The following is a 14,398-nucleotide window of genomic DNA, read 5'->3' on the forward strand; positions in this document are numbered from 1 at the left end:
TAATTCTTTTTAACAAAAAATTGAAGTTAAGGTACAAATTTATTGTAATTTAAGAAATTAGTATTACTATTTTTTGGCTGGCTTGTAGTCCTCACGCAGCCGACAGCAGCCTCATGCGGGCCCGTTCGGACAAGTCGATCCTGGGTCCATTGGTTTTCGTGGTGCCAACTGCGTTTCGGTTCCATGGCTGCATCTGTGTATTTAAAGAAGTCAGCGCTTCTGACCGCGCACACCGCTAGGTTAGCGTCTGTAAGTTGTCACGTCTTACCATATCATCGCTTAAGAACCCAAGATTTTCGTCCAATTGTAGAGAGCGTGTTCGTCGCCGTCACTCGCTGTGGCCATCCGGTTTAACTTTCGAGGTCACGAAATTCTTAGCTTTTGATATTCGCTGCACGCTGTTTCTCATGTTTAAAACATGGGAGGAAAATTGGCAGCGAGGCTTGACGTGGCTTTTGAAACCTTTGCGTTGGAAACAATTTGAATGTTTGAATGGTCTATCGGACTTAGCTCATCAGCATGTTTCAGTGAAGGTTATCGTTGTGGTTCGAATGCCATGCGTAGTAGTCTGCGATTTTACTGGTTACTCGCATGCTAGACTTTGTGTTTAATTGATTGATCGTTTCGGAATATACCTCTTGTTTCCTCGTGAAGGAACAATTATTTTTACTGCGCCGCTCAGGCTGCAGTAACTAAGAAACTTGACCTGTTTCGTTTTAGACGGTTTTCTTACGTCACAGTCGAAGTGTTATTGCATTGTTTTGGTTCATTTTTATGCGTGCAGCTAAGACATGCCGCTGCTGCAGCCACGGCCCCTGCCGGAACGAAAGGCATTAAAAAGTTCGAAGTCTACAGATGGGTGAGCCAGTTGTTCTCGCCATTGTAATCGTGAAAGATTCGCATCGTCCCTTTGCCTGAAACTGAAACAGCGAGCATTGCCGTGTCACGAAATTCAGTTTTAATGGCTTTTATTTTTTATTTGCCATCGGAATTCTCTCTGAGTACAAAAATAGTTTCATCTTCAGTTGGTACTGATAAGTGAAATAAAATGCTGGAATCTACAATAAATACATACCAGCTTGCTCAGTGTCTGTTCTACTGGAACCACACCTTTGCTGTCTTGTGATAATAATCACTCGTGTATTTAAATGAAATAAAGAGCCCAGTGCAGTCAAAACTAACTTGCCGCTTCCACTATAGTGCACACCTGAATCTTGCATTATACGTAAAACTATTCAATGAATTTTTTTTATGATAACATGACTAATGATAAAAATCTCTATTGCAGGACCCTGAGAAGAAAGGCGACAAGCCTCGTCTCCAGACATTTGAAGTTGACCTGAACAAGTACATCATTTATAAGCTTGCACTTTTCTTTCGGTGTTTAGTTTTTTAAAATTCTGCTTGTTAGAACACTTTTAATGTAAGAACATGCAAATATCGATAAAGCTAATTTTCTGTTAGACCTTCTTTGAGAGGATTCTTGGCTAACTTTAGTATGTGCCTTCACCTATTCCAATGAAATGTAATTGAGCAGTTTGTAACTATAGTGAAATATTTGTTAATTGCAGATTTTTTTAACCAGAAATAGTGTTTGTTTTACTATATCCGTACATAACCTTGTTTATCAGTCTAGAAGGCAAAATTTCACCTACTGTAGTGCGCCATCACATTGATGACCTCCAGGTCGCAGGTTTAATAGCAGCTGTGGTGGCTGCACTTCGATGGTGCCAAACAAAAATTTCATCTGGGGTCTACTACAGCATGCCTGTTAATGAGATCAACGTAAGGATTAAAAATCTTCCAGCAAATAAGAGGTGTTTGTATTTTCATTTAGATGCATTTCACCATGCACGCTCGTGTTTATTTGTTAGAATCCACAAATCGTCATGAATTGTCATTGTGGTTCTACTTTCAGATGCGGTCCCATGGTTCTGGATGCCCTAATCAAGATCAAGAACGAGATTGACCCAACACTGACTTTCCGGAGGTCATGCAGAGAAGGCATCTGTGGCTCCTGTGCCATGAACATCAACGGCAGCAATACCCTGGCCTGCATCTGGTACGGTGTTTTAAACTAACAGATTCACTTGTTCAGAGGCATCTTACAATTTCTTTGAAGATTTGTGGTAAAATAGTTTGTAAAGATGGGGGGGGCTTAATACTTTATTTGTTTGTAGGATTTTATTTCTTTTAATTCTTCTGTACTGCATGGAAGTCTCCTCCAGTTTCGAGAGCGCTTATCAGATGACCTAATATGATGGGATAATAGCCACTGCACTTGAGAGCCTCTGGCACTAGGTCAGTTGTGACCCTCCATGATCGAAGACCTTCAGTCAGCACACCTTCAGTCTTAATGTCAAATAAAGAAGAATGTTTCTTGGGTTCGTTGGGGTGATAGAACGTGTTGCATGGCCTCACATGGTGTACGTATAAGAGAACAAAAAAAACTCATTGCTGTCAGATACTTGACCACCACCATTTGTCTTTTTTCGGGTGCATTACTGAACTTTTCCAGGGAAGTGTCACCCTTTCTCAGTGTTAAAGAGCCATACATTATGTAGCCATCTTTCTGTTCTGTCTGTAATGTCTGTACAATACGATTATCCACTGCAGTGCCCATGACATCTACTGCAAGCGGTCCACGGCAAAAGGCAGATTCTTTGTACATGTGCCAATATAGCAATTTTACTACCCATTGCATAATTGATTAAGAATGTATATTTTAGAATATTATAGGGACATTTTTTTTTCTGTGTGTGCAGCAAAATTGACGAAAACACTTCAAAGGCTACAAAGATCTACCCACTTCCCCACATGTATGTGGTCAAGGATCTCGTTCCAGTGAGTACCTGCACACGTCACAAGCTTAGACTGTAACAAAAGTACTTGAAGGCTATATTTTTACATCATTTCTTAATGAAGGAATCAATTGTGAGTGCTCATTAAATGGCATCTTTGTAAACTGCCAGTGCATTTCCCATCTGCGTGTCTTGAGAGTCCATCAATTAGCTTGCTTTCAGAAACAGCACACATGATATTGTATCATATCTTTGAGAATCATACTTCTTACATTGTTATTACAAATGGTATCCCTTATTTATTTATTTTTTTACTCATTGGGGCAAGGCATATTGCGATGAAGTTGGTGGCACATGAAGTACGTTTTACCACCATGTACTTTAGGCAAAGTTTACGCACCTTTTTCTTCATAACCATAAGAGCCTCAATAATTATTTTACTATCAATGTGATCATGACCCATTCATATTCTTACTGAAGCAGATTTAGCCCTGAAAATTGTAATGGTCATTTTTTGTAAATTTTTTACTTTAGGTACCTAATTATCACTCGATAATAGCTGTTAGATGTCGTGTTGCAGAAGAGCACTTCTTCACATACAAATTATTCTGCTTCAGCATAATCTACATTACGTTATCTAAATATTAGCCGAAATTTATGATTCTAAATACTGAAGTTGCTGGGAAAAGGGAACTTAAGTACAAAAAAAAAGCTTGTCTTGAGTTAATCATATTTAAAGTTCAAAATCTGCATTTTTTCAAAAGTACAATGTGATAACAGCAAATTGACGGATGTATCAATAGGCACCAGCCAGATACTCATCGCCAATATCATTTTATATTTTTTTGTGTTGAAGCTTCTTGCCTGGCGAGCATCATCTATCGCCTGCTATGCAGCCGTGTCAGGGCAGAACTGTGCAGTGCCCTGGAAAAATTTCAAGATAAATCAGCACACTCAAACGTGTTATATTGCCATTATGAAAAGTAAACACAGCATCAAGAGTGCATATTTACAGTGTTTGGTGCCTGAGCAAAATTTTTTTTTTTTTAGCGTGCTTTGACACGACAATTCAATGTCTTGTTATTGCTTTGAGTTTTGGTGTGGAGGCATTCAGCAAGTAATTCTGGATGAGCTTGTTCCAAGTAATTTGGCTTAAAAGCCTCAATAACAGATGCTAGAAGGTGTTCTTTATGAACGAATGGTTCACTATTCTACAGGGCTTTGTTGAATTTACACCAAGTTTCAGCGTTCTTCGAGCAAGGGTCGTGAGATTGATTGGTATCGTTTGATGCCGTGTGCAAGTATGTGAACGGTACAGTTTTTCGCACGTCTTCCGAGCTGCCCATAATTTTTTTTAATGGTCCAACAAGTTTCGGTGCTTTCCACTGATGACACCACGAGGACGTCGCCGATCAGATACAGATTTCCCCACAGAAAGCTTGATGCCTCTGCTTTCTTTCATTTTTGCAGTTCTGGGTCCATTCTTTTCAGAATGTATGAAATGCACTCCAGCTTGCAAACTGTAACTTCTCTATGTGGCCAGGATGCTTGAACTGCAAGGAATTTCTTGCTACATAAGACTAGGCGCATGGTAGGCCGCTGCACAAATTTCGAAATATGTCATCTTGAGAGGGAAAAAAATTGGACTAAGACAAGCAAACAACTCATTCTGGATCAGAAAAGGCTACAGATTTTGAATAAAGCAGAAAGAAAAAAACTTTTTTTCAATATTTTTGCCTATTCTGTTTCCTTAAGCTTTTTGTGGGGGATTTTTTTTTTTTACTTTTTCTGCCATCAAAAACAATAACGGTTGAGTGTTCTGTATGAAGTTTAAAACGAATGCTAATGCAATACTGGTGGCCAATTCAATTACCATTTTGCTGATTGTGCTGATGGAAATATGTGAAAAGAACACCAGATCATCGAAATCTCCAGAGCCTTCCACTACGACATCTTTGTGGTTTTTGGACTTAAAACCCCAGATAATATTATTATAAATGTGCCCGTGAAATCATTCTTCCACCGTGTAAAGGTAAAGCCATCAAACAGTTGTCGAACTGCAGTCAGTCGCTTTCCATCCCGCATTAATCAGTGCACAAAAATCAGGTGTGCCTCTGTGCAGCCAAGACAAATCTGTACTCAGAATCATTTATTGATTCCGAGTATTTATAAAGCTGGCCAAGACTGGAGCCTCAGTTTAACTTCCAAGATTGTTTTTTCTCATTGCACATTGCTTCATTAAATTTTTTTGTTGCATACAACCACTGAGCTCTTTCACGTGTCTACATCTTTGAGAGTAAAGTGAGTGAGGTAAATGGAATGAAGAATTTTTCGACACTGTGTTACAGCATATTAATCTTGCACGTAAGGCTCATTCGTCTCAAACATGCACTGCAGGATATGCAGCTGTTCTATGAGCAGTACAAGTCAGTGCAGCCTTGGCTGCAGAAAAAAACTGCCGTCAAGATTGGCGAGCACCAGAATCTCCAGAGCATCGCAGATCGCAAGAAACTGGTAAGGGTTTCTTCTTTGTACTTTGTTTGGTTGATGGATGTGGTGTGGAAACACTGGGAGTGTTCTGGTTGTAAGTATTGCGTGTTGCAGTCATTGAAGAGAGTGATTGTAGATATAGACAGGAGCCATGGTTGTGCATGATTGTTCTAGAAAATGGCCAAAAAAAATCTATATCAACAATAGGGCCTTTAGAATTCACGATAAAAGTGTATCACGCATTGGCAAAGCACCTCTGCTGTAGTTGCTGATAGATGGGTAAAACTAGAAAAGAAGGTATTTATGAAAAATAGAGCATGGACATCAGCTGCAAAGTGAGGGCTATTGTGTGCGCGTCAGAACAATCCTGTATGAACTACTAAAGTATGCGTACAAGAAGATACAGTAAGGACTCATTATTTGGAACTCGATTATATTGTAGGATTTCTGCGGTCTTGTATTTTGCTAAGTTTGAACGAATTATTCGAAGCAGCAGTTAGCCCCAGCCTGATGCCCATTTCACCTCATATCCGTGGCTACGATGGCCCTTAGTAGTCACAAGGCAATGCAGGGTAGCAATACTAATCAGTAATAGGTGAAGCATTTCAGCCTTGCTGCTGCCAGGGAAAAGGAAAAAAAAAAGCAGTCTTTTTTTCAGGAGAAGCATGCCTGCATAAAAGATGTGCTTTGCTGCAACACAGAGTTGACACGCTGGCAACATGTCGCATGCTTCTCGCCACGTCATGGAGGAAGGCGTTATGATTTACCCATTATTTATGGTACTATTATAAAGCAACTGATAAATGACAGTCTGACAGAATTCGCGATGTATACGAACCTCCGACTGGTGGTTGCTCTAGCAATTTGCGCTCATGCACTGCTGGCAGAGTTCTTGCCTGTAACGCCTACTTCGAAAACTCAGTTTGAAAACATCAGTGATCATGTTTTCCAGCCAAAATACATTGCTATTTTCATCAAACTGGTGAATGTGAAGTTCTTATTTTACCAGAAACAATCATGACACACTGGCGCTGCGAAAAGCAGGTTACATGCTGCCCGTGTCCCTCCACTACATTGCAGTGAAGCACTTCTTATTTTCTTCAGGTGCGCATTTTGGAATACCACGAGACCCCCCCCCCCCTACCCCTTTTTTTTCTGTGCTGGCAGCAGCGAGACCCGCCGTTTCCCTTCATGATTATGACAAAAGTGGAAACATGCATTGCTAGAAAACACAACTCGTGGAGCCTCAAACTTGCCGGCACAGCAAGCCAAGCCAACTCTGATTACTTTCAATAATTAAAAGTTCCTTGCATTCCACTTTGGGGGTGTTTCATTGTTGAAAACCTACTTAATTCAAAGATTTGTCACAGTATCCATGACTGAGTTAACGAGGTTTTACTGTATGTAAGAGGAATACCGATTCTTGCATGTTTTCTTCATTTACATGGCAGCACAGCAACAGAAATTTTTCCCAAGCATGTTCACTTACATTCATTCTAACATGAAACTGTGTTTCATGTCATGAATATTTTTGCCAATTATGTGGAGAGCAGTGTGGTTTTGGAGGCGTGTTTATTACCTGGCATTTGTCATCATTTGTTAGCTGAAAAGTGGCTCTGTGTGTTTAAAACAAAGTGGCATGCACAGTAACTGCCAAGTTTGTTTCACAACACACCACTGGACATGAAAAAAAAAAAAAAAACTGAAAAGCTGTTGAGGTCATTCAAAAAGACACATTTGATAACAGATTACGAACTGTTCTCAATGAGTAAAAAGAATATGCACACACCAGCAGTTATATGTCCTAATTGTTTTCTTCAGCGTGGCAAATTGTAATGGTGTTTGCTGTGAAGTGAATAAAATTGGCTCCTGAATGCACATGGTCACAATTCCTTTCATTTTACGCCTACACGTGCTGTCACCTAGCAAAGATGTCTCCTCTTGTGTATTTTTTTGAAGGGTATGCAAACATTTTAGTTTTTGAAATTAAATTGAATATTCCATGGTGTTTATATTTTATTCAAAAATGTGCTACATATTCATAGTAGCTGAATATTCATTTTATTCAAATATCTACAAACATAGATAGGTGTTGGGGGGGGGGGGGGGGGACATGGTCTGCCTCATACTTTCACTTGATGGGGGGAGGGGCAGAGCAATAAATGTCCTCCTCTGCCCCCTTTTGGGGTGCCCTGGCCACACTTATGATTTAAGTGATAACAGCACTTAGTGGATATCAAATATAGAGATAACAATCGATATGGTCACTACTTTGAACAATTTTTATTGTGGGATTGGTATTGTTGTTGCTCAGGGGTAATAGTTCCTTAATAAATGCATTCTCGCACATAACTTCTGATAGCCCCGACGCGGTGGCTACTCGGCTGCTGACCCCCAGGTCGCGGGTTCAAATCTCGGCTGCGGCGGCTGCATTTCCGATGGAGGCGGAAACGTTGTAGGCCCGTGTGCTCAGATTTGGGTGCACGTTAAAGAACCCCAGGTGGTCGAAATTTCCGGAGCCCTCCACTACGGCGTCTCTCATAATCATATGGTGGTTTTGGGACGTTAAACCCCACATATCAATCAATCAATCACATAACTTCTGATAAATAGTTTTGAGTTGTTTAATTACAATAGCTCACTGATATACAAATTTGCTTCATTTTATAATTTCTCAACTTGTCTCGGAGCTGTAGTGGCATGCTTCTCTATTTCAGCAAACACACCACTGCGCTGGCAATATGTGGCCCGCAATGGCGGTCTTGTGGTTATGGTGCTCAGCTGCAAATTGTGTGGTTGGTCTCTTCTGCAGGATGGTCTATATGAGTGCATCCTGTGCGCCTGCTGCTCCACGTCGTGTCCGAGCTACTGGTGGAACAGCAACCGCTACATGGGACCGGCTGCTCTCATGCAGGTCTATCGCTGGGTCATTGACTCGCGTGATGATAACGCCGTTGAGAGGCTGAAGCGTTTGGAAGACCCCTTCAGCATGTACCGGTGCCACACCATCATGAACTGCACTCGCACCTGCCCCAAGGTAAGTCCTGTTTGTGTGCTTGTCTTCTCTCTTTTTTTTTATTTAGAACACCTTTGATGCTGCTCGGGTGTTCCATAATGTACCTATGCATTGCCACCCATGAAGAAGCCTTTTGATTGTCTCCTTTACACATATGTAGAAGCACACTGTTTTTGCCAGTCCTTTGGAAAATTGGCCTAAAAAGAGCAGTATACATTGCCCGTAAGATGCATTGAACCATCCTCATAATCACTGTGTCTTGAGGTAAAGCGGCCCGCTGACACTTTTGAATATTGTAAAAAGACACTGTCGAGGCTCATGAGAACACTCGAGCCGAATGTTGTTGTGCAGCACGGGGTTTGGAATTTAGGTACAATTGATTTTAAAAGTCGGCTAACCATTGTTTTCTCTTCTCTTGACAAATGATGCCATATGCCCAAATCATCGCTCCGTGTACCTAATTTCACAGGCTGATTTAACCATAGTTCCTAATAGTTCCCACACTCGGAATCGCACTTAAAACAAACCGTGTGTTCAAAGAAAAAGAAAAGTGTTCAGGGTCGTGATATACGCTCAACATAGGTTCTTTTCCCTCAGCCATCCCTGCTCCTCAGCTTCCAGCACGCTTGTCAACACAAAAGAAGAAAGCAATTACCGTATTTACTCGCATAATAGGCACACTTGTTTTCCTGGAAATCCGGCTCCATGTTCAGAGTGCGCTTATTACGCAAAGTAATATTTTCAAAAATATGATTTTCGACGACAGCGTAGACCGCTGAAAAGTACTAAAACTCGGACAACACATATTCATTTCTACACTAGGACTTTACTATGAAATGCATCAGAATTATGTTGTATTAAATTGACACATTTACAGACATTCGATCACAATCCATGCCTGAAGGGGTGTCTGGGAGATTTTTCCAATGTTCTAGCATTTATGTACTGGCAGTTGTGAGTTAATGTTAATTGATCTTAATTACCAATAACACAGCAAGAAACCTTTTTTCTTTAAGAGTGCTTAAAGTAACACAAGAGAGATGATGGTGGGGACACATGCATTCATTGTGAAAAGAGCGACCCCCCACAGTGGTCTAGTTGTTATGATGCTCAACTGTTAACCTAAAAGCGGCGGCTTCGAATCCCAGCTGCAGCAGCCATATTTTTTATACAAGTTAAAATGCTTGAGGCCTCCGTGCTTAGATTTAGATGCACCTTAAAGAACCCTGAGTGATTGAAAGTTTCTGGAGCCCTACACGAAGGTGTCCCTCGTAATTCGTGTTTACATATAGTGGCTTTGGGAAGTTAAACCCCCAACAATTAATTATTGTGAAAAAAGGTCTACCATTGTGTCCTTGTTCTTAGGGTTCTTTTTTATCAAGTAATAACTTACCTGAAAATCCATTCTTCTAAATCTAAAGCTTCTCATGCAATTTGCCTTTGTTTTGTGCAGTGTTACCATTCCTTGCTGTATGAGGCCAATTTTTTCGCGGCTTCATGCAACATATGAATGGGCGCCCTTGGTTGCATGCATGAATATCCTGTCTTAAGCACCTATTTCGTGTTTACATCATTTGAATGCCTGTACAGCTCTATTTTATTTACAAGCAGACTTTAACGTTCATATGTTTATTTTTTAATAAGATGTTCTTATTCTGTGACCCATGTCACCTCCACTTAATCACTGCCATATGCGCCACTTTTGATATTTATATGTGATACCATTACTCTAATACCACATGGGCTGAGGAATGTACATTGGTGTGCAAAAGGGGCATAGAATATATATTGGTGTTTTTGACTTTGTCAATGAACAGACAGCTGGTTTCACCGCTTTTCGAATTGAATTTACTTCCGACCTGCAACAAATGTAACGTTTCTCTTTCTTTTCCAGGGACTGAACCCAGGCAAAGCCATTGGTGAACTGAAGAAGTTAGTCGGTGGGTTGGCAGAAAAGGCGAAACCAGAACTTGCGGGCACTGCGTGAGCACTGCTGACTGATGCTTTGATTACAATCTTCGACACACTCCTGCAAGAATCTGAAACGCACACTCAAGCCTGCAACATAGCAAACGGATGCCTAGCCAGAAAGAACGACCGTGCAGGCAAAAATAAAGTGAGATTTAGAAGATACAAGTGTGTTTTAGTCTGTGGCACGCTGTGCAAATGCGGGCTATTCATTCTGTACCAGATAGACGGTGTGATAAACGCATTTTGAGGCCACCTAACCTACCTTAACCAAACCTTGCTAGATGATGTCACACAATTACCTTCATTATGCATTGTAACAATGGCAATATGTTGGTCAAAAAGTAACAAGTTGCGAGGCGTTTCGCAGAGCATGAGACCTATCTTGGCTGGAAACAACTTAAAACTGCACAGCCAAATCAATGTAAAGATGATATGAATACAGTGGACGTTGGTGCAAATCTATGGAAAGACGTGGCTTACGACATGTTTAGAAAATGCATTCAACCTGACAACGGTACATAGTGCGAACTTCCAAGCTGAAGATTGTAGATCTTCTTGCCGACTGCAGTTGTCTACCATGTGGTCAAGGGGAAGGTTTTTCAATAAGCATTCCCAGAATAATGCCACAGCTGACAGTCAGTCACATAATAATTGACATGATATGAAGGCTTATGCATTATTCCTACATTCTTAAGTCTGTTGTCGGTGTTTTTAATGAATAGTTAAGGCAAGTGTTAAATGCTTATAATAGTGGTTGGTTGCCATTTAGAGTTGCCTAACCTTGACTTAGCAAAGCTATAATTACAAATGGCAAAAAGTAGCCAATTGAACACTGAACACTACACCTACTCCCAATTGGCTGGTGTTTGTACCTCAATGTGAAATGTTAAAACACATTTGTGGTGTGCTGGCATGGTGGCTGAAGACAAACATGACATTTTACGTACTTAAGAAATAAAAATATGGGTCCATGGCAACAACATTTAGACAAAGCGCTCCACACCTAACCTCACCCCTTCCTGTTTCAAAAGAACAAAAAAAAACTTCCTCTTGTAATATCTGTTGTGGTTTTCGTGGGCCACGGTACCTGCACCACTTCTTATTTATAATTTGACACACTAACTTCTGCTGGTATGATGACAACTTGATTCCACTGACTTCAAGTTGTCACTCAATGCTGGATTAAGGAAGACTGTAGGGCTAGTTGGTTTCGCATTTTAACAAAGTGAAATTATCACAAGGATGTACACGAAAAAAACTGCCTCTACAAACAACTACAAATACAAGAAAGCACCTGTCCTTGTCTGCCTCATGTTTATGTCCATCTTCATCAATGCCAATTTCACTTTCAGAGAGATTATTAAAAGGCGAAAAATTCAGATTGAGCTAGTGGTCTTAGGGCTGCTACTTTGCACATGTGAAGAAGGATCGGGGCAAGGAAGAGTGGTGAAGTACTATGATGGGGACTGGAAGGGCTGATGCTTATACACAGTAACTATATAACTCAGTGGTTAGCAGCCTTCTGTCCAATCCAGTGCTCTTCATTAAGGCACCTGTCGTTATTGCACACGAACTCTATGTTGAGGTGGAGATACTTTGCCACAGTTACACCTTTGCAACTAACCCACAAAAACTCGTGAACTAACCCGTATTGACTGGAGGTGAGCTGTTTATATTGAAAAAGTTGTAGTGCGTGCCAATTTGTGTCATATCATTTTTCAGAAATCGCAAAAGTTGTGCACGTATACTTCGAGATATTTGTCAGCAATTTTCAAGAGCAAAATTGAAGCTGATTGCGCAAGGCGTGCATGGAGCGTCACCGTTTTGCTACATCAGACCGAAACTACCCGTCGCATAGAAGTGACGAAATTTAAATGAAGGTAGCGCTCTGTTTTGCAGGCACGTAGCGCCACCTGTCAGAACAGTTTTGGGTAGTGCTGCAAAGTCTAACTCCCTTGTACCGTTCGGTGTGCAACCAGACGCAACTAGTGAACGCGAAACAACGATGAAGCTAAATAAGGTGTGTTTGCACATTGAAAACTCAGAAAAATAGCCACGAATTTCTCTCCACTAGTCGGACACGCAGCCGAACTGCCATGACTTGCTTGCTGGAGAATGATGGCGAAAATAAGAGCAGTGGCAACAGCTCCGTACGCTACGAAGAAAGGCCTCAATCGACGCTACTGTTACGTTGTACATTGCCATGACAGAGGGTAAAAGACACAAGTTTTACTGATTTTTGTTGCTGTCGCACGAAACAGAATGGCGAGAGCGCTGGATAAGTGCCGTGGCGAACATTTCGGGTAAGTGAATTACTCGTGTTCTCCACAGCCAGTCGCATCAGAAAGTGTGGTAATGTAGGCCTCCTGTTATTTTTTTAAGTAGCCTTGACGGATAACTAGTGAGGTTAGCTATGAAGCTCTGCAGACCCTCTGACCGCGGTGCGCGCCGTGCGACAGTTAAATGCAGACTGGTGACGTTCGCGATAAACATTGCGCACTCCGCGACCACCCATAATCTGAACTGGTCATCACCGCACATAATGGTGCACGTATGCTTTGAAGGGTCATAGTTCCAGCTTTAACTAGCAAATCCTAACACGTGTGCCAAACAAGTAAATCTCAAAACGCTGGTCGTTACCACCATCACTTTTTTCTTGCCTGTGGTCTCCGCGATTGCCAAAGCTATCTCGGAGTCTTGGCTTTGCCTTTCGTTGTGCACCAAGAAAGTGGACACGCATGTATTCCTATTTCCAATATATACAAACAGAAGACGATCCTCGAAAGCATATTCGAGGATGCATAATTAAACAGTACAATGCACAGAAAGTGAGCAGGGGCGGCGCCAGGATGTCTTTACTGGGGGGGCAACCACGAAAAGTGAGTTCCTCCGGGGGGGCAAGCTAGCTCTGCTCCTACTAGGTTTTCAATATATGCTTCCGGGCACTTGGGTGGGCATAGGGGGGGCAGGCGAGAATTTTGGGGGGGCTCCAGCCCACCCTTGCCCCCCCCTGGCGCCGCCCCTGAAAGTGAGATATGGAGGGAGAAAGCAACAGGAAATGCGGAAATCACCAGAGCCATTCGCGCTTGATAAAGCGAGCTTCGTACCACTGATCATAAAATACATTTCATGTATCAGTACTTCAACGCTTTGACATTATACGAATGAGTGCTTGCCTTGAACTCGATGTCATGCGATGCTCGCTTGCACTTGCGAGTTCCAGCACGCCGAAATAACTGAAACATCTTTTGCATTGTACCCGCAGTTTGATTTGAAGAGCTTCATACTTTTCTGAACGCTGGGTGGATTGGCGGAAGAAGCTTTCCAGGTTCTTATTTTCAGGAAATTGCAGCTCAACAGCGAAGAAATGGGGGGGAGGGGTGCCTGTAATGGCCTATGCATATTCGCTTTAGGGGGTGGCGATAAAAGCGCTGGTGGCGACGTTTTTCGCAGAGCCGCCTGGGCAGAGTCTGACGTATATGTTTTCGTGAAAAACTTAGTCGCCCGCGCATCGCCTTACTTTGGTATGTAGTGTTTCGTACTTTTCCGTTTCTTTCTAACTGTACACAAGAGACTCAAGAGCCACAGTCTCAAACTTTTATTCGTCAAGGAAGCATAAAACTCAAGTACAGCCTCTGCGGTGCTCCTTCATGCAGACAATAGAGTTACTGCATATGCTACCTTTAGGTAAAGGTAGCGTGTACTCTAGAGACAAGCGAAATAAATTTTCGCGCCTCTTCATAGTTTAAAAAAGAACAGAAAAGCAACGTCCATTACAGACAAACATTAAGCTGCCTACATGTGTAGTTTTCAGAATGCTTCCAGATATTTCTGACCTAATTTTGTTCAGCGTGCCTTCATTCAAATTTCGTCACTTTTACCTGTCTCCTGTCGTTACCGTATCCCCCTGCGCTTTGTGTTTTTGTGCACGCCGGGCGTGGTCAGTTTCGATTTAGCCCTTGAAGTTCTATTATGTATACCATGAACTATGTATATGTGCAACGGTTGTAATTTAAAAACATGGGTGTGTTATAATCGGCCTCCCTGATTTTGTGCTGCTTAAACGCGTGACACATTGCGGCTGTGCCTACTCTGATTTATTTAGAGTCAGCGTTCCCAT

General features: G+C 41.7%; 1 protein-coding gene across 1 annotated transcript; it reads left to right on the top strand.

Annotated features, from left to right (window-relative positions):
* The first annotated feature begins 92 nt into the window (after window positions 1-92).
* Window positions 93-10,443, top strand: LOC119179326 (succinate dehydrogenase [ubiquinone] iron-sulfur subunit, mitochondrial). The gene is made up of 8 exons (XM_037430395.2): window positions 93-249; window positions 785-859; window positions 1,289-1,347; window positions 1,919-2,062; window positions 2,766-2,844; window positions 5,199-5,315; window positions 8,104-8,328; window positions 10,202-10,443. Exons 1-8 carry the CDS (start codon window positions 184-186, stop codon window positions 10,292-10,294), a joined length of 858 nt encoding a protein of 285 aa, XP_037286292.2. The 5' UTR covers window positions 93-183; the 3' UTR covers window positions 10,295-10,443.
* The last annotated feature ends 3,955 nt before the right edge of the window (window positions 10,444-14,398 follow it).

The sequence above is a fragment of the Rhipicephalus microplus genome, chromosome 2, assembly GCF_043290135.1.
Source record: "Rhipicephalus microplus isolate Deutch F79 chromosome 2, USDA_Rmic, whole genome shotgun sequence".
NCBI lineage: Eukaryota > Metazoa > Arthropoda > Arachnida > Ixodida > Ixodidae > Rhipicephalus > Rhipicephalus microplus.

Excerpts from the sequence above, each read along its gene's own strand:
- LOC119179326 (XM_037430395.2), top strand. The coding sequence starts at position 184 with ATGGCTGCATCTGTGTATTTAAAGAAGTCAGCGCTTCTGACCGCGCAC. Across the intron at positions 2,063-2,765 it reads AATACCCTGGCCTGCATCTG|CAAAATTGACGAAAACACTT; the intron begins GTACGGTGTTTT and ends CTGTGTGTGCAG. Across the intron at positions 2,845-5,198 it reads TGGTCAAGGATCTCGTTCCA|GATATGCAGCTGTTCTATGA; the intron begins GTGAGTACCTGC and ends CATGCACTGCAG.